Raw genomic sequence first — 19,250 nt, forward strand, 5'->3', positions numbered from 1 at the left:
CTACGTTCATGGCCCGAGTCCACCTCTCTGCCGCGCCTCCGCCGTGCGCCAGCGACAGCCGTCGCGGATCCAGCTGCCCCTGCCGCGGATCCCGCCGCCCCCGCCGCCGGCCATGACACCACCAGGAAGCCCCTAAGACGTCCACTCCGCGCGAAGGGGCCCGTCGGGGGGTGCGCCTCCAGTACCCGCCGCCTTCGACGGCCGGGCGCGGCCGCCACCGCCGGCGCCGGCGGCGGTAGCGGCCGGGGTGGCGGATCTGGGCCTCTTTTGTTTAGGGTTTGGAGGGCCTCCGGAGCCGCACGCGCCTGCGACCCGGGAGGCGTTTCACGCTTCGTGCTTCACTCGCAAGCGAAAATAAATGTCACTACTTGGTTTTTTCTTTGGTACTCCCTCAGTCCAAGAATAAATGTCTCAACTTTGTACTAGCTCTAATATAAATTTACGGATTTGCTATTTTACAGCCGAGTGTTTTGCAATCCATCATCATTCGAATTGTTGTCCGTCCGTTTTTGCACGGAGATTCGCGCTGGTTTTGTTTTCTGTTCGGGTTTGTTTCCAGGTCCGTTTTTTTTACCGGGCGCGGTTTTTTGTCTGCCCGTTATCGCTGGCCCGTCTCTGTTTGGTTTTTGTCTCGCTTGAATTTGGGAGACTATCTTTTCCCGTTTCCCCACTCTGGACGCTCTATTTCGATAAGCTCGAGGGCGAGCTCGAGCGGCGCAGCATAGCAGGCTATTCTCCCCGTCCATGGCGATTCTCGCCGCTCGATTTTGATTTCTTTTCCCTTTCTCTTTGATCTCCAGTGTCGCGGTTGGTTGCTCCTCTCTCCCGCTCTCTTCCGCTCTCTGCCCGTGTGCTTTTTGCTTGCGTCTGGTTCCAGATCTAGGTGAGTTCATGTCGTCCCTGTCGTCGTGCCCCTATCGTCTCGCGCACTGTTGTAGTTGTAGACGCATGATGTTGTTGACTCCCTGCTGGAGGTCGAGATGCCTGATTTGTCTGTGCCGTGCTTGTAGTTGTAGATGCATGATTTTTGTTGACTCCTTGCCGAAGCTGGAGATGCGTGATTTGTATGTCTTCCCGAGTACCTGTTTTGTAGTTGGAGATGCATAATAGATGCATGATTTTATAGTTGACCCCCTGCTAAAGGTGGAGGTGTGTGATTTGTGCGCCTCCCCGCGCCGCTAATATAGTTGTAGATGCGGTGGTTGTTTTCATGTCTCCTGTCCTCGGGTTGTTGTAGTTTGGGGGATTGTGTAGATGTGACCCCCCTGTAGGCGCGTGATTCCACGGATTTTTGTGTTCTGGTCTATTATGTCCCGATGATTGCTGCTGTATGCAGCTGTGTAGCTTGCTTTTGTGCCTATACAGAGTTAGGTTTTTCTCATGCTGATGTGTAATTGACCTCAGATGTTTTGTATGATGTTTTGAGTTCAAGCAAGCATGTATTTTTTTAGTTTAATTTCAGTGTAATTTGTGCCAACACATTCAGTGTAATTTTCTGAAGGAAGTTGGGGGATTTATGTACATGCCCCCCTCCCCCCCCTTCATGTATAGCACTTTTCAGTGTATTCTAGCCAATTTTTACAGTGTAATCCTAGCGTAATTTGTACCAAGTTTACAGTGTATTTTGTCCTGCATTTACAGTTGCAATGTACCCAATGTTTACTGTGTAATTTGTCCCAAATTTACAGTGTAATTTGTTCTGCACTTACGGTGTAATTTGTTCATCAAGGAATTCATCGTCTCCATCTTGTCCAAGTGAGTCTTCTTGTTCTTTTCTTTCTCCTTCATTGCTATGACCCGCGCTTGAGTTTGTTTTAGCTGCCGCTTTACTGGGGTCAACATCTTGAGGGTCCTGCAACTTTTAGGGATTTGTTTTCAGTTACTTTCTTCTGAAAATGTTCTGCCCTTCATTTATGTTCATTGTTTTGTATTTTCTGAATTTTTGTGGTGTGAACCTATTGCAGATTCATGTTATAGAACAGGTTTGTGTCCCAGGGATTGGATTCTCCTCCCCCATCTTCGCTTGCTGGTATTTCCTGATGCAATTCTGCCTCCAGTGTCTACTAAGTAAGTTTATTGATTGTTAGTGTGTTTTCCTTCGGCATTTTCTTGTAATAGTTATTCAGCTGCTGTTTTGCTTACATTGTCATCTCTTGTTGTGATGAAACTGTCATCTGATTTGCTCCTGGAGTTTTCGTAGATAGTTTCGGTAATGTTCGTAGATACCTCTCCTGAATCCTGAATGTACCTGCAAGGTTCATCATAAGTTCTTTTTTTAGACACCTGATATTTTTTTGATTTTTGGGATTTTTACCTTGTGTAGTTGGAGTGAAGGAGCACAGTGAAAGAAAATGTTTCCTGCATCATAATATTGTTAGCTTTTTACCCTTTTATGTATTTTAAATATATTCCCAAAGTTCTAGCAATTGCATCGCACATTTAGTATGAGTTCTTCCTGTGATAATCTTAGTAGATCCTTTTCAGTTACTACGCTCATCACGCTCCTCTCCTATGACATTTGGAAAGTAGAATGTCAGTGTTAACATAATCATGAGCAGCAAAACGTTTAGTAATAGATGAAAGTTTTTTTTTGAAATACTTCTTTCTATTGGGAGAGGGGCAGGAGATAGTCCCTGTATTTTTATAGGGGTTTTGCACTGCAATTTACTAGGTAACTACAGTGTAAAAACCCTTTAGTTTTGCACTGGATTTTTACATGTTTAATTTCACAGTGGAATTTCTAGGGGTTTTACAGTGAAAAATTTCCAGGTAGGTACAATGTGATTTTCATTTTTTTTACAATGTAAGTCTGCATTTACAGTTTAATTTACTATGTGATTTACACTGTAAGTACATCATTTGTCTTTGCTGCATTTTTTTACTCTGTAAAGTGTTCTTTCAATGTAATTACACCATTTTCTTTACTCTGGAATTTACGGGAAATCTACACTTGAAATTTCTAGGTACAAGACTAGTTACACGGGGATTTACACTGTAATTTTCTAGGATTTTACACTAGATTTACACTGGATTTACATGGGGATTTTTTATGATGTCTATGATGTACACTGTAACTACATCTTTTGTCTACATGCTTACACTGGAATTTATGGGGATTTTACAGTGTACTTTTCAATGTAATTCCATCATTTCTTTACTTTGGAATTTATGGGAATTTTACACTGGAATTTTCTAGGTGCAAGACTAGTTTACATGGGGATTTACACGCTAATTTTCTGGGATTTACATTGGAATTTTGACTAGTTTACATGGGTATTTACACTGTAATTTTCTGGGATTTTACACTGGAATTTTTGACTAGTTCACATGGGGATTTACACTGTAATTTTCTGGGATTTTACACTGGAATTTTTGACTAGTTCACATGGGGATTACACTGGAAATTTTACACTGTAATTTTCTGGGTTTTACACTGGAAATTGACTGGGTTTACATGGGGATTTACACCGTAAAATTCTAGGATTTATACTGGAAATTGACTAGTTTACATGGGGATTTACACTGTAATTTCTAGGACTTACACTGGAAATTGACACTGTAATTTCTGATGTTCATCTTTTCTGATGTCTATGATTTACACTGTAATTATTTGTGTACTTACAATGTAATTGCATCATTTGTCTACATGCTTACACTGGAATTTATGGGGAATTTAGAGTGTAAACTCTTAGGAAAGACTAGTTACATGGGGGTTTACACTGCAATTTTCTGGTTTTTTACACTATGGATTTTCTGGGATGTTTTCTGATGTTGATCTATCTGTTTTGTACATGCAGGAAACTCCTTCAGTTTTTTGTTCTTGCAAGAGGTGAAGAGAGATGATGGATGAGGGAGTTGGTGTTCGACTGTTTTTGCTGTGTGGTCCCTAAATCAGGAGGGGGTTTGTTTGTCCAGGACGAACCGGGTAGGATGTTTATCCGACCTGTTTAGTGATTTTACTGCTAATAAATGTGTACTGTGTTGATTGGTCAGGAAATTTGACTGTTTTCGGATTGAAAAACAGTCAAATGTCAAATAGACAGTCCCTAAATTTATACTTGAGCCACCATGGTCCACTGCATTTTCAGGCTGGCTGACGGGTGAGTGGCAGAGAGCGTGAGCGGGTCGCTCAAGTTCGGCACGCGGGATCGCTCGCCCGCGACTCTGTACTCGCCGTGTCAGACACAACGCCGTGACCATCGTTCATCATTGTCGCTGCGGCACTCTAGTGTAACCAGCACTAAGTGAGACAAGTATAAACGATGCCGAGATGCCGAACAACCAAATGCACCCATATACTGCCCCATTTTTTCTTGAACACGGTACCAACGGAAGCGTTCATACATATACACATACGCTCATCTTATGAACGCACGTACGCACATCCTACTCATGTAAGCATTTTCAAGAGACTGAGTCGGCATATCTTTTTGAGATTTACAAAGTCATCCTAGGCGCTTCATCCTACTCATGTAAGCATTTTCAAGAGACTGAGTCGGCATATCTTTTTGAGATTTACAAAGTCATCCTAGGCGCTTCGTAGTTGACGGAAACATCTTTTCCCACTGAAAACGCATCACCAAGAATACTGAATTAAATTCAGAAATAATGCGAGCAGCAGAACTTAAACCTTGCTGGACTGGATATACCACTGTCTTACTCACGGTTCAATCACAGGCGCGTACTGCCCCAAATTTGAAACGCATTACTACATCGCTAACAAGCTCGCTAGTTTCGTCATGCGAGCTAAATCTCCACACGCCGCCTCCCGCCAGCGTCTACAATCACCCGCACCACCGCGATAGCGGGCGCCGGTCGTGCACAGTCCGCAGCCAGGACGCTTTCATCGGGCTCGGCGAACGGCGCCTGCCTGCACGTGGGGCACGTCGGCCGCGCCGCCAGCCACCGGTCGATGCAGGCGGCGTGGAACCCGTGGTTGCAGCGCGGCAGCACGCGCACCTTCTCCCCGCGGATGAACTCGGCGAGGCAGATGGCACACTCCGACAGCGATGACCCGGCCAGCTCGAGCCCCGCCGAGTACGCCAGGCACGGGAGCGCCTGGGCCAGCGCCAGCGTCCTGCCCCCGCCGCCCCCTTCCGCGCGCGGCATCGACTCCGACGAGTCCCGAGGGGCCGCGCTGGCGCTGGCGTTGGCACCGTACCACGCGCGCCCCGTAACGCGGAACGCGCACTGGAGGAGGATATGAAGCGCCATCGCGGCGAACAGGCCGCAGATGAGGAGCGCGAGTACGAGGACGGCGTTGTCGTTGAGCCAGGTGAACGCGCCCTCGGCGTCGGCAGAGGCCGCCGGCCAAGCCTCGGCCATGGGAGTAGTAATGCCGGGCGCCGAGGGTGCAGGTGACGGGCTCGCCGCTGGCGCCACGAGCAGGAGTTTCCTGGCGTAGTGCGGCCGCGCTGCCATGACTGGTAGAGCGGGACGCCGAGAGGTGTTCTGCATGCGCAGGAGGAGAGCGGGCGTGTGTGACCGCGTGAGTGGGAGTGTGCAGGCAGCCGGTAGCGGAGATGAGCATATATAGAAGCCGACTGCGTGACAGGAACACGAGTAGACGATCTGCGATATGACAGCAGCTGGGATATACTAATCGGAGATATTTGGAGTCGCAATCTGTCGAAGCGTGGCAAAATAAAGATGGCGTGGATGCACGACAAATGCAGCCAAGATAAGATGCACCATGCTGAGAGAGAGAGAGAGAGAAGCCAAGATAAGATGCACCATGCTGAGAGAGAGAGAGAGAGAGAGAGGTATGCCAACGTGCGAGGATCCAGGAGACGCCTCTTGGATCAACTCGCAAGCCACAACGCAAACATAACTTGTGGTTATGTGTGGAGAACACATGGTACTGGCCTGGAAACTCGTAATTCGCACAGTGGATGTTGATTTTTTTTTTCCACATGGTCTCTGGTCTACACGAAAAATACTGGTGATGCGCCTTTACATTGGCAAGAAGTGTGAAAACTATCGATTATTGAATGGCACCAGCACCAACTCTAGTCGCAAAGGTGAATCTGTGTCGCAAGCCGCACTTAACCAGTTCCCATCATTTGCAACCAAAAGGACCCATCAGGAGCGAGCAAATTGGGGATCACGGGAGCCTCCACTAACTACGACTCGTAGGCGCACCAGAGCACCGCATGTAGCCGGGGACCGGCCAGATTGGCGCTGACTTGTCAACTCGTAAATGGTCCTCCAGACCACGTGAGTCCACATCAGCGTCCGATGTGTCTTTACCTGGACATCCGGCCTCCTCCCTGCTTTTTTTTGAGGGGTGCCTCCTCCCTGCTCAGCAACCACGCAGTTCTCACCTCGACGGCTTACCATACCATGGGCCTTGCGGGGAGCATATTTTTTTCCAGGGAGCAGATTTTATTTACGGGTTGAAGAGGGCAAAGAGCTTTCTAGGGCATGTTTAGAGCAACTCTATCAGACCCCGCATCCGCCCCCGACCCGCAAAATAACCGTCAAAATACGGGTACGGGCAGGAAAACCTGACCGACCAGACCCCGCATCCCGTCCCGGCCCGCAAAAAAATTTAGGGGGCGCGGCAAAATCCCGACCCCAACCCAGGAAAACGCGGGTTTCCCCTCGCGGCTGCGGTGGCCTGCATCGGAGAAAAGCAGTTGGCGGGATGGACATTTCAGCCCCGCGCGCTTTCCCCCCTCCTTCCGCCGCCGCCCGCCCTTGCTTCCGCCCGCTCGCCGCCGGCGATTCCGGCCATATCTGCGGGAGCCGCTGCACCGACCCCCCGGATCCGGCGAGAAGAGCCGCCCCTCGTCGCCGCCGCCGCCGGGGATTGACCACCGTCGAGCGCGCCCCCTCGTCGCCGCCTGGGATCACCCGCCACCGTTTAGTCCTTCTTTTGTGAATTTTGCGAGCTGTGTAGTTGATTGACGCGCCGGTATGCGTGTAGATGGAGTTGAGCCCATGCGAGAAGTTCTTGCTCTCCAATTCGTCCGATTCGGATGACTCGGATGTTGAGACCATGCTTGCGACCTTCCGGCAGCAAACATTAGTCACGGCGCTTGCCGTGAAGGAGCATGAAGACGAGCACCAGAAGAGGAGGTGAGGATCAACTGTCGGGCGTCTATGCATTCCTCGGAATTGCTATCTTGGGAACGAGATGTTGATGCAAGACTATTTCGCGGAGAATCCTACATATCCTCCGCACCTCTTCCGAAGAAGGTACCAAATGCGCCGATCCCTCTTTGTGAAACTTATTCAAGCTTGCGAGGCAAACTGCCGGTATTTTACTCAAAGAAGGAATGCCGCGAGCTTAAAGGGATTTAGTGCGTATCAAAAAAATCTCCGCAGCTATGCGGATGATTGCATATGGCATTCCGGCTGACTATGCTGATGAGTATCTTCGCATTGGTGAAGATAGCACAATTGAGTTTGTGCGTAGATTTGCAAAAGTGATCGTTCGTGTCTTTGGTCCTGAGTATCTTCGGGCACCCAATGAAGATGACACAAAGAAATTGATGGCATCTAATGAGAGGAGAGGTTGTCCTGGCATGCTAGGTAGCATTGATTGTATGCATTGGAATTGGAAAAATTGCCCCAAGGCTTGGCAAGGAATGTATTATGGCAAGTCTCGTGATGCAACAATTGTGCTAGAGGCCGTAGCATCCGAGGATTTATGGATTTGGCATTGCTTTTTTGGTATGCCAGGCACTCTCAATGATATAGTGGTGATGCTCCTGCTTGCAACTACACTATCAATGGGCATGAATACACAAAAGGATACTATCTTGCAGATGGTATATACCCTCCTTGGTGCACATGTGTCAAGAGCATCAAAGAACCCAAAACAAAAAAAAACAATGTGAATTTGCAAGGGTGCAAGAGGCAGCCCGAAAAGACATTGAAAGAGCATTCGGTGTTTTGCAATCTAGGTTTGCCATTGTCCATGGTCCTGCTCATTTTTGGGATAAGAAAACCTTGAAGAACATCATGAAATGTTGTGTTATCCTGCACAATATGATTCTTGAAGATGAGAGAGGAATGAACTTAGAATTCTTTTACGACAATGTGGGTTGCCGTGTCAAACCAGTTAGAGACCCAAACCGCATTAGAGATTTTCTTCAGACATACAAGGAGATTGAAAATGCAGACACACACTTTCAACTTCAGAAGAATCTCATTGAGCACCATTGGCAAATGGCTGGACAGTGACTAATTTTTGTATTCATTTGTATCTGTATTCATGACAAGTTTTGTATTGCATTATTTAAGTTTGCTACGGTGATTTGAATAATTATTTGTAATGCGAATGATTATTGTATTATGTTTGATTTGAATAATTCGGTTTGTTTTCGATTGTTGAATTGTGTTGGATTTGATATTTGCGGGCCGATGATATGCGGGATGCAACGGCGCAAAGAGCAGACCCCGCAAAGCCGACCCGTAAAAAGGTACATTCCGCGAATATACTTTTTTACGGATCCGTTTGGGGGGTCTGCATCTGTGCCAGCCCGAGCCAGCCCGCAAAAGCGGTTTTGCGCGAACCACAAACGCGTTTTGCGGGCCGGCGGGATGCGGGGTCTGCTAGAGTTGCTCTTAGTTGTCATCTCAATACTCAAGTTCTGGTTGGTACGGGTCTGGTTGTTCCGGCTGGAGGGGCTGCTGTAACGCAAGTTGCTATGGACGTAGATGATAAGAATATTGCATCTATTGTTGCTGATGAGGCAGATATGAGTAGAAAGAGGGACATCAATGATACACATCCTATTCTTCCGGCTACAACAAATACTAAAGCTAATTTGGTCGGGGCTGTGATTTCTCAAAGTCCTTCAGGCAATTAGGATCCTAAGAGAATCAGAACAATGACAAACATAGTTCAAAGTGGACAGAATCAGACAACAGATTTGATGATCGGCGGGCTCCCTAGAGGGGCTGCACCGGGAACAATGAATCTCATCAGTTGGAACTGTCGGGATGGGGGGAACTCCCGGACAGTTCGTGAAATTGCGACAATCTCTTAATCACATTCCATCATGTTCGTTTTTCTGTGTGAGACTAGGCAGAAGGATGAAAAAATGATAAGGTTTCGTGCACGTCTCAGCTTGAAAGGATTTGATGGTGTTGATAGTAATGGTTTGACTAGCGGACTAGCGCTCTTTTGGCATGAATCATGTGGTGTTGAGGTTTTGGATAAGGATGCTCGTTACATCGATGCCTTGGTCAGGTTGCAGGCTGATGCGGAGCAATGGCGGGTTACTTCTGTTTATGGAGAACCACGTATCGCAAACCGTCATCTTATGTGGGCAAAACTTCTAGGTTTAAAAAATATCAGCGACTGGCCGTTTCTTGTAATTGGAGACTTCAATGAATCCTTTTGGAACTTTGAACACCTCTCTGCTACCCTGAGGCTAGAACAACAGATGATAGCATTGAGAAATGTTTTGGAAATTTGCGGTTTGGTTGATCTTTGCTTTTCTGGTATGCTGTTTACTTATGATAGTTCGCGTGCCGGGGCCAACAACGTCAAGGTTCGTCTAGACATGGCAACGACAACGAATGAATGGAGTAATCTTTTTCTGTTTTCACCAAGTTCAACATGTTGTATCACCTTGCTCGGACCATGTCACACTGGTGTTGATGGGCGCTCCTGATTTGGGTCAGTCGGGTCCTAAACGTAGGCGATATGACGTGTTTTGGGAGAGGGACATGACATTGTCTCATGACATAAAGGAGGCTTGGGATTCTGTAGGCAACGTGTATAATTTGGATAAACTCCAAGTCGCCCTTAGCAAGGCGTTTGCTACACTTAGTGCATGGAGTAACAAGAAGTTTGGTAATATTTCAAGGGAGTTGGCGAAGTCACGAACACAATTGGAAGAGCTCATGAGCATGAATGCAGATAGGCAATGCCATGGAATAGTCACGGCAGATGTCTTAGTGTAAGGACTTAGTCGTGGAGTGTGGCACCCCGGCTCAGAGAAACTAGAACGCCCCGTATTCTAGCCCAGAGATTGAGGAGAAGTCTTCTGGAATATGGCACTGCTTAGCATAGAACAAATTAGCTCTTTATTACAATCTATATGGGTACAAGGGGATTCCGATATAACAGGGAATTACATCAGCAAGGCGACACCACGCCTGCCACGGTTGCTCTATGCAAGCAGCAGAACAACACGAAGCAGCGGAATAACTTCTAGCAGCGGAATAACGGCGCCGGTGGTGGACTCCAATCTGCAGGGACTCTGGCTGGAACGCTTATCCTAGCTCGCAAACAAAGAATCCATGGAAAACAAGCAATCAAATCCGGCATGACCTGCAAGCTGGCATGACACGCCATGTCAGTACATTGAATGTACTTGCAAGCTCACAATGACCAGAAGCATTCAAGACAAACAACAGCATGGCAATTACAGGTTAACAAGAATTAACATGATATCATCAGAATGACATGGCATGAACAACATGATACCGCTAGCACAATGTGAGCATGGCATGAACATATAAACATGATGATATTCACATGCAACATTATAACACTATCATGCACCAACTTACTCTACTCGGGTTATCTCGTAACCATCATATGCATCATCTACCATCATCGGACATCACACGATCATCTTAGGATCCAATCAAGCTTGGTATAAACAATACCATAGTAATCAATGCATGACCACAAGGAGCTTGACCTTTACCCGTGATTCTCGCATAACACCACAAATATTCAACAGCTCGGTATCCTCGATACCACGGTGATCCTCATAAAGATCAACGAACTTCTTTCATCATCGAACCAGGGTTGTTATTAAGCACATCATTATTATTACTGTTGACCCATAGTGTGACCTACGAACTGGGCCCTTATCCGCGGGCACGGCTATCAATAGATTTAACACACACTCTGCAAAGGTTAGCGCACTTTACCCACATCACAGAACCCATGGCCTCGCACTCCCATTCGGGTGGACCAACGACGTTCCGACGAAACCCTTCCCTTGCCATGACACTCTCCTGGCCACTCCGACCAACTCCCTCTCAGGGCTAAGTCATGGGTGGCCCCATGCCTACCAAAGGCATCTTCGGCCACCGTCGTGGCAAAATAAACGGTCCCAAACGGGGACATGGATCCATACAACAACGGGCAGAGAAGGTTATGTCTGCTTACCGGGCCAGGGTACCGCACGCCCATAACCTTCCCTCGTTGGAGGCACCGACAAGAGGCACGACAAAGGACCGAATCAAGACCTCCCATAAGGTAAATGTGGTTGCACTCGTCAACTTGATTCAGAGGCACCATGGCTCAGCCAACAGTTGTTCAAGTTCAATTAAGTCCGGTTAAACTTGAATGCAATAAGCTGAGTCGTATGAAAATAACATGATGCAACAATAATGCATGATACCGGCATAAACATGGATGCAACATAAGCCTTAAGCATAATGATAGTGAATCATTTATCCAGATGAGCATGGCATACTGACGAGCATCACGAGCATAACACTACCCATAGCATAACTATTAGCATCAACAACAACTATCATGCAAGAACATAACGACAACACTAGATGCAAGCATTTAACCAACAGGATGCAAAGGAACAGTCATCGCAACGGCACTCGGAACAGACGACAGTCATGCACCGAGGACCATCACCAATCAACATGGACTACTACCAAGTAGGAAGGTAATACTAGCAAGACAAATGATAACCAGATGCATCGAAACATAGCACCAAGGTGAACATGAAACCATAAGCAGTACCAAAACAACAATAACAGTTGCAGGTAAACAAACAGACAATTATTAAATGTTCAAGTTGAAAACCATGGCTATTGCATGATCATCATGCAAATGGGTGTTGTGGCTTGCCTGGGGATGAAGAAAACACCGGGGAGAAGTGCGGTGAAGCCGCGGAAAGAATCACCGGAAAGGGTTCTCTCTCGGAGGAGGCTGATTAGGGGCAAGGAAAAAATGGTCATTTCCATTATGTCAAACCATAGTGAAAATGATGGGAACAGAACGGGCTCGACGAGACGAAGACGTGGGCATTGGTTTCACCTCAATCGGAGTCTCGAGCAAAAAGTTGTGAGGGGTTGAAGTTCATGGACTTTTCTGTAAAAATATCACCACAAAAAGGTCCCTAAGCGGATAAAGCAGAAGCGCATAAGGTGAAATACATTTTCAGAAAAGAGGAAATGTATTTTGGGCTGCAGTAGAACTGGAGTACGCTTTCATAGAAGTGAAAGCGTATTTCGTCCTAGAGCTCCACAGAATATGCTTTCCTTTAGCAAAAACGTATTTCAAGAAAACGTTTCCACTTAAAAACAATTGGGCGCGGGGTCGGTCGCTTACAAGTGGGGTCGGGGAAGGAGCAGGAGAGGTCGGGGGTCCTTATATAGGCGCGTGGGAAGCCTCTGGAGCTCACGAGAGAGCTCCCGACCGAGCTTTAATGGAGGTCAGAGGCTGGGCATGGCATGGGGGCGACGACGGCGACCACACATCAGTGATTCAGGGCGGGATAGTGATGCAGGGTGACTGAGTCGAGCACGGGATAGCTCCTGGACAAGGTGGGATGTCAGGACACGGAGGAAGGCGACGGGAACAGGGGAAGAACACGCCAGAGCACGAGTATAGAATGATGCAAGCGTGATCACCACGCGCACTAGTGCAAAATGAGAGTTTTGGCCAGGCCGACCGTGTCTAGTGCATTTACCTAAGTGCCTTGAGTCTAAACGAAGCAACAAGTCGGTTCAGGGGCAAAGAAGAGATTTGTAGGAGGAGCCAAAAGATTTTGGCAGCAAGGTGTTTGTACTGTCCAGAGGGGACACATACTTGGAAAAGAAGGAAGTGATTTGTCTGGTGTTTATCACACAGTAAGGTTACTATGATCACCAGCAATCAGCTTAAGAGGAGGAGTTTAGAGGGTGGTTGCTGTAGAAAATGCCACAATGGCCAGAAATGGAGATTTGGATGATGCACTCGCATGGAGTATCAACTTAAGATCAACTTGGGCAAGGCTGAGTTATTTGATCATATGAAGATGCTGAAAAAGGTTCTATACCATTTGGATAAGCCAAAATGGTACTTCCTTCACAAACATTTCCACTGACCAGAAACTTGCAAAGAATTTGGAGGGCAAATGACTCAAGGGAATGATCCCAAATTGGCTGGAGAGATGTTTTATGGGTAGAAGCATGATCTGATAATTTATCAGATTTTTTTGAAGCAATATAAAATACACTTGCTTCACAACCTGAAAAAATTGCCAGAATCAAAGATTTGGTTCTGTGCTCACATAGATGATTGGATAGAGCTGCAAATAGGTGGAGAGGGTTAATATGAGCACATGAAGGAGTGTGCAAAAGTTCAACTCATTTGGATACTCCTAGATAGTACTTCCTTCACAATGCATTCCCTCAAACAAGAACTTTGAAAAATCACTGAGGAAGATTGGCTAGGCAAATAAAGTTGAACTTTGGCACATGGCAATTATTTGGACATGAAAAGATGTCCAAAAAGTTGGAGGTCAATTGGGCAAAGGAAAATAACACTTCCTTCACAAACTGCCATAGAGGACATAATAGAAAAGGAATTATTTGAGGATGATGGTAAACATGACAAGTGAAATATTTTGCCATATTTGAGGAAGATATGACCCAAAAATTTATGAGAATTATTTGGGAATTTTAGGAGTGAAGGAAATATAGGTTGCTTCACAACCTAGGGCAAAAAGGATTATTCCTTTAATAGAAAAGGACTATTCCCAATAAAAGAATATTGGGATTTGGGATAGGATGGAAATGGAAGGGTCCAGGGAAGGATTTGGTTATGACAAGCTACTCTGGAAGCAAAGAAGAGGGCATCTTCTTCAGTTTCCAGACCACAAAACCATGGAAAAAGAAAACTCAGGCAAAAACCTCAGAAAATAAAAAGAAAAAGAAGGGGCCAAAAATCAGGCTGTTACATGGAGCCATCACAACTAGGTTAGCTTAAAGGGCTTAAACGGTACAAATGACACAGGAGTTTATACTGGTTCTGCCCCTTGCGGAGAAGGTAAAGGCCTAGTCCAGTTTGAGGTGGTATTGCTTATGTCTCGATTTCCAGGGAGCGAATACACTTGACCTAGCTTTCTATCTCTTGTCTCTTGCCCTGAACCGCCGCTGGGTCATCCCTTTATATACACATGTCGACACCTAGAGGATCATAGAGTCTCGGCCGGCCCATAGACAACGTGTCTGGCTCGGTGACTAACTATACGTTGCCTTACAATACAAGTCATACACATATGGCGGTTTACCCTATGGGGCTTAAGTGGCTCTTGGGCCTTCGCCCCATGAACCGCCATCTTCAAAATCTTTGTGGGCTTCATATTAATTAACAACCATAGGTATAGCCCGGCCCCTCCTGGGCGGGTCATACCTAATAGTTATATCCCCAACATTAGGCCCCAGAATGATTTGAATTTGTTCATGTCAATCTTCAACACTTTGAAAAAACCCTTCCATCTTCATTTGTGCGAGATCTCATAACCCGCCATGATGTCATCTCGTGCGATTCTGGTAACCCGCCATGACTTCATTTCAATTTTAATTTTACACAATACCCAACATATCTTAACGGATCCTTATTTTTAATGACCATCCCGAAAATCGAGGCGTCTGAACCGCTGGATAATCATTCTTTGGCCTCCTTGTTTTTCGCGCCCACCTATTAACTTTTTCCTTATAAATAGGGCCAAACATCCCTTCTTTCATTCTTCCCCTTCTCCTTCTTATCTTCCTCCTCTTGTGACTCATCTGCCACTACGAGCTCCGCCGGCGCCGCGAGCTCACCGTCTTCCTCGTCCTTGGCCGCTGCATCAACCTGAACGAGACCAGAGAAACCGCAGCGCTTTCTCACTGCTCCTCGGATCTAGTAAGTTCCTTCTCCTCTCCACTTCAGATCCCCATTAGGGTTCCTGTAGTTCTTCGTCGTTCTTCGACGTTGTTCTCTGTACCTCTAGTTAGCTCTTGTTTTAGATCCAACTATATCCTTAGGACACGCAGAACCTGTTTCCGTTCCTTCTGTTGTCTCAAAACTTGCTTCACAGATGCAAAGATCTTGCCCTTGTGCTAGTTCCTCTGTTGCCACAATATTTAGGTTTCGATTTATTTTCCTTTTTCACGCTACGCTAGATCCGAAATTGTAGCTTCAGTCTGTGAAATCTGTTTGTCCCTCACTTAGCAATTTTTTTCCTTCTTGATAGATCTTGACTATCAATATTGCATGGCGGCTTACTTCACCAGCTATAACTAGTCATATGTCATTAGGTCCCTTTGAAGCCGGCACTCTGAATATGTACTGTAGTGTTTATCCTCCGGCTTAATAAATCAATTTAAACCGACAAAAAATGTTCTTTCTTTTAGGTTTCTCATTTCACAATGCCGCCGAAGACAGTCACTTCATGTAATTGGATTCCCTCCATTGTCACTGAGGACACGCTCAAGGACTTTGCGGAAACCGGCTATTTGCCAGAGAAGACTGTCATGCACTATCGCGCCCCCGATCCAGAAGAAGAAAAACCTCAGCCAAAGGATGGTGAAGTCATCGTTTTTACTGATCACATGAATCGGGGCTTCTCACCGCCCGGTTCTAAATTTTTCTGAGATGTTCTGCACTTCTTTGAATTTCACCCTCAAGACATTGGACCCAATTCCGTGTCAAACATCTGTAAATTCCAAGTTTTCTGTGAAGTATACCTTCAAGAGGAGCCTAGTGTCAAGCTGTTCAGGGAATATTTTTATTTGAACCGCCAAAATGAGTACACGAACGGACCGAACTTGGAACTTGGTGGAATTTCGATTCAATGGAGAAGAGATGCCATCTTCCCTTATGCTTGCTTGCCGAGTCACCCTAAAGATTGGAACCAGGCGTGGTTTTATTGCCAAGATACTTCTTCGGCTGACGAGAATCCAGTGCCAGGTTACCGTGCCCAGCGTCTTGACTCAAAACATCAACTTTCTGATAAGCCGACTGCTGCTAAACGTAAGAAGCTCGCCCCCACCATTGCAAGGGTCAAGGCTCTGCTGGGAAACGGTTTAACTGGCATTGATTTCGTTCGATGCTGGGTTGCTTGGCGGATCATACCCTTGAGTCGCTGAACCGGTTTAATGTATACTTACACGGGTGGTAAGAAGGATCCACTATGCCACAACTCTGTGCGCTTAACTGATGCTGCCATCAATGAAATGACAAAGTCCCTTCTGAATGAAGACCCGGCTGGCTGCAGCAAAGTGGGTCTAAACCCTTTCTGCTCACTTAACCCAACACCAAAGGTGAGTCTTTAAATTACTTACTTCACCTTCATCATTCAAATCTTCTTATTAACTCAACTTTTATGACTTTCACAGGCTGATGATGACTTTTGGAAAAAGAAGTACGAGCATGAAGCTGCAAAAAGGGCCAGGGCTGCCAAGAAAGCCATCAAGAAGAATAGGAGGAAGACCAGTACTTCCGACCTGTTTGAACTGGCCGACAACTCTGAGTTGGAGGTAGCTCTTGATTCTCTTGGTTCCTTTTTCAACTACCTTATTGACATTGATTATCATCAGGATGACACGGGGGCCAGCCAAGCGATCGAGGAAGAGGTAACTATCATTTACTCCGACTCTGAGCTGAGACAGAAAATTTGAAGAGTAACCCGGAAAGTAAGATTTTCACACCCCTTAGCTCATCTGGATCCTCACTTTCTTTTGAAGCAACAGCAGCACGAGAGCCGGCAACAGACTTGGACCAGTGGTGATGGAGAATTATCTTCCAGCTTACCGAACACTCCACGGAAACACCGAAATGAGGTCATCCTGATTTAAACTTTTCTTATCCTGTGGCGGGTCTCATCCGCCGGCCACTTAATTCTCCTGATTCAAATTACCATGAGACGTCTCGCTCCTGTTCCGATGACTCATCACAGTCCCATCTGCCGGCTTTCAAAACTGCTCCCGTGTAATAGCGAATACTTATTATTTGGTTCTTATGCTCCTTTATATTTATACTGACCTCTCATGACCCATGTAGTGGAAAGGCCAAGCCTAGCAAGAAGGCACGGGTGACCAAGCCGGCAGAAGACCCCAAAGTCAGTGAACCGGAGCAACAATTTCCAGCACCTGAAACTTCCATCCCTCAACCAGAAGAACGGGTTCTTGACATTCCACCAGTGACTCCTGACCCTTCTATTGACCAGGACAATAATGATCCTTTGAACACCGAATCCTCAAGCCCAATTAAATTGGCTGAGACACATAATGATGATGTGGTGATCACTAACACCGGTTTTAGAGAACCGGGAAGGCCTACTGTTTTAGCCAAGCACTCCGCCAAGGAAGAATACATTGAACGATGGAAAGTGAGATTTGATGTTGCCAATTACTCTCAACTAAGCATTGGTGAAATATATTCTGGCTATCTCAATCAAGTGCACACCAACCACGATCTTGAAGTTGACATGGTGAAGCAGATGCATCACAAATTTGAGGTATGAACTTCTTTTTTATTGAATTATGCATATCCTGCCAGCCCCTCAAGTCTACTGTTTATGATGGAATTGAATATGTTGTAGACTTAGACAGCCATGAGTATAAATAATACTCTTTGATAGAACCCTTCAAAATCTGGCTTACACCATCCAGGTTAAAGTAGATCCATACTGATTAACAATGAATCTGTAGTCCCCAAGGGCCGGTTTAATCAGCATGAATGAGCCGGTCATTTGTATCCTTGTGCATAACGCAGAACATACTTGTGTAGCCCTCATGAGCCGACTGTGTTTGTTTACAGCCCATCCGGGTCATCATAATAAGATACAAGCAATATGCATTAGTCCCCAAGTGCCAAGTACTCTTGCTTGCAAAGTGCTTGGGATTTAATCACATGAGCTGTTGTTTGAATATTTTTGGCACGCATTAGCCCCTGATGTCTACTACACAACCTTCTTCTTGTAGACTTTGTTGGGCCTCCAAGTGCAGAGGTTTGTAGGACAGTAGCAAATTTACCTCAAGTGGATGATAAGGTTTATCAATCCGTGGGAGGCGTAGGATGAAGATGGTCTCTTTCAAACAACCCTACAATCAAATAACAAAGAGTCTCTTGTGTCCCCAACACACCCAATACAATGGTAAATTGTATAGGTGCACTAGTTCGGCAAAGAGATGGTGATACAAGTGCAATATGGATAGTAGATACAGATATTTGTAATATGAAATTATAAAAACAGCAAGGTAGCAAGTGGTAAAAGTGAACCTAAACGGTATTGCAATGGTAGGAAACAAGGCCTAAGGTTCATACTTTCACTAGTGCAAGTTCTCTCAACAATAATAACATAACTGGATCATATAATTATCCCTCAACATGCAACAAAGAGTCACTCCAAAGACACTAATAGCAGAGAACAAATGAAGAGATTATGGTAGGGTACGAAACCACCTCAAAGTTATCCTTTTTGTTCTATCTATTGAAGAGTCATAGTAAAATAACATGAAGCTATTCTTTCCATTCAATCTATCATAGAATTCATACTAGAATAACACCTTAAGACACAAATCAACCAAAACCCTAATGTCACCTAGATACTCCATTGTCACCTCAAGTATCCGTGGGCATGATTATACGATATGCATCACACAATCTCAGATTCATCTATTCAACCAACATAAAGTACTTCAAAGAGAGCCCCAAAGTTTCTATCGGAGAGTCAAGACGAAAATGTGTGCCAACCCCTATGCATAGGTTCATGGGGGGAACCCGGAAGTTGATCACCAAAACATACATCAAGTGGATCACGTGAATATCCCATTGTCACCACAGGTAAGCACGGCAAGACATACATCAAGTGTTCTCAAATCCTTAAAGACTCAATCCGATAAGATAACTTCAAAGGGAAAACTCAATTCATCACAAGAGAGTAGAGGGGGAGAAACATCATAAGATCCAACTATAATAGAAAAGCTCGCGATACATCAAGATCGTGCCTAATCAAGAACACGAGAGAGAGAGATCAAACACATAGCTACTGGTACATACCCTCAGCCCCGAGGGTGAACTACTCCCTCCTTGTCATGGAGAGCGTCGGGATGATGAAGATGGCCACCGGTGAGGGATCCCCCCCTCTGGCATGGTGCCGGAACAGGGTCCCGATTGACTTTTGGTGGCTATAGAGGCTTGCAGCGACGGAACTCCTGATCTATCTTCTCCCCCGATGTTTTTAGGGTATATGGGAATATATAGGCGAAAGAAGTCGGTC

General features: G+C 45.8%; 1 protein-coding gene and 1 long non-coding RNA gene across 4 annotated transcripts; one reads left to right on the forward strand and one right to left on the reverse strand.

Annotated features, from left to right (window-relative positions):
- Window positions 1–640: 640 nt before the first annotated feature.
- LOC119345659 lies at window positions 641–4,407 on the forward strand. 3 transcript variants are annotated; one of them, XR_005167123.1, is made up of 5 exons: window positions 641–883; window positions 1,689–1,755; window positions 1,965–2,067; window positions 3,798–3,925; window positions 4,089–4,407. It is a non-coding gene; the product is annotated as an uncharacterized LOC119345659 (long non-coding RNA). The 3 variants fall into 3 exon arrangements; XR_005167118.1 differs by lacking the exon at window positions 4,089–4,407 and having other exon boundaries at window positions 3,798–4,062; XR_005167125.1 differs by lacking the exon at window positions 4,089–4,407 and having other exon boundaries at window positions 641–807; window positions 3,798–4,062.
- Window positions 4,408–4,552: 145 nt separating this feature from the next.
- Window positions 4,553–5,493, reverse strand: LOC119307600 (RING-H2 finger protein ATL79-like). The gene has a single exon (XM_037583678.1). The coding sequence runs from the start codon at window positions 5,455–5,457 to the stop codon at window positions 4,747–4,749; it is 711 nt and encodes a 236-aa protein (XP_037439575.1). The 5' UTR covers window positions 5,458–5,493; the 3' UTR covers window positions 4,553–4,746.
- Window positions 5,494–19,250: the final 13,757 nt, after the last annotated feature.

Source organism: Triticum dicoccoides, chromosome 1B (assembly GCF_002162155.2).
Source record: "Triticum dicoccoides isolate Atlit2015 ecotype Zavitan chromosome 1B, WEW_v2.0, whole genome shotgun sequence".
In the NCBI taxonomy this organism is placed as follows: domain Eukaryota; kingdom Viridiplantae; phylum Streptophyta; class Magnoliopsida; order Poales; family Poaceae; genus Triticum; species Triticum dicoccoides.

Bases quoted from the DNA above. Each gene is read 5' to 3' on its own strand.
- LOC119307600 (XM_037583678.1), bottom strand. From the start codon at position 5,457: ATGCAGAACACCTCTCGGCGTCCCGCTCTACCAGTCATGGCAGCGCGG.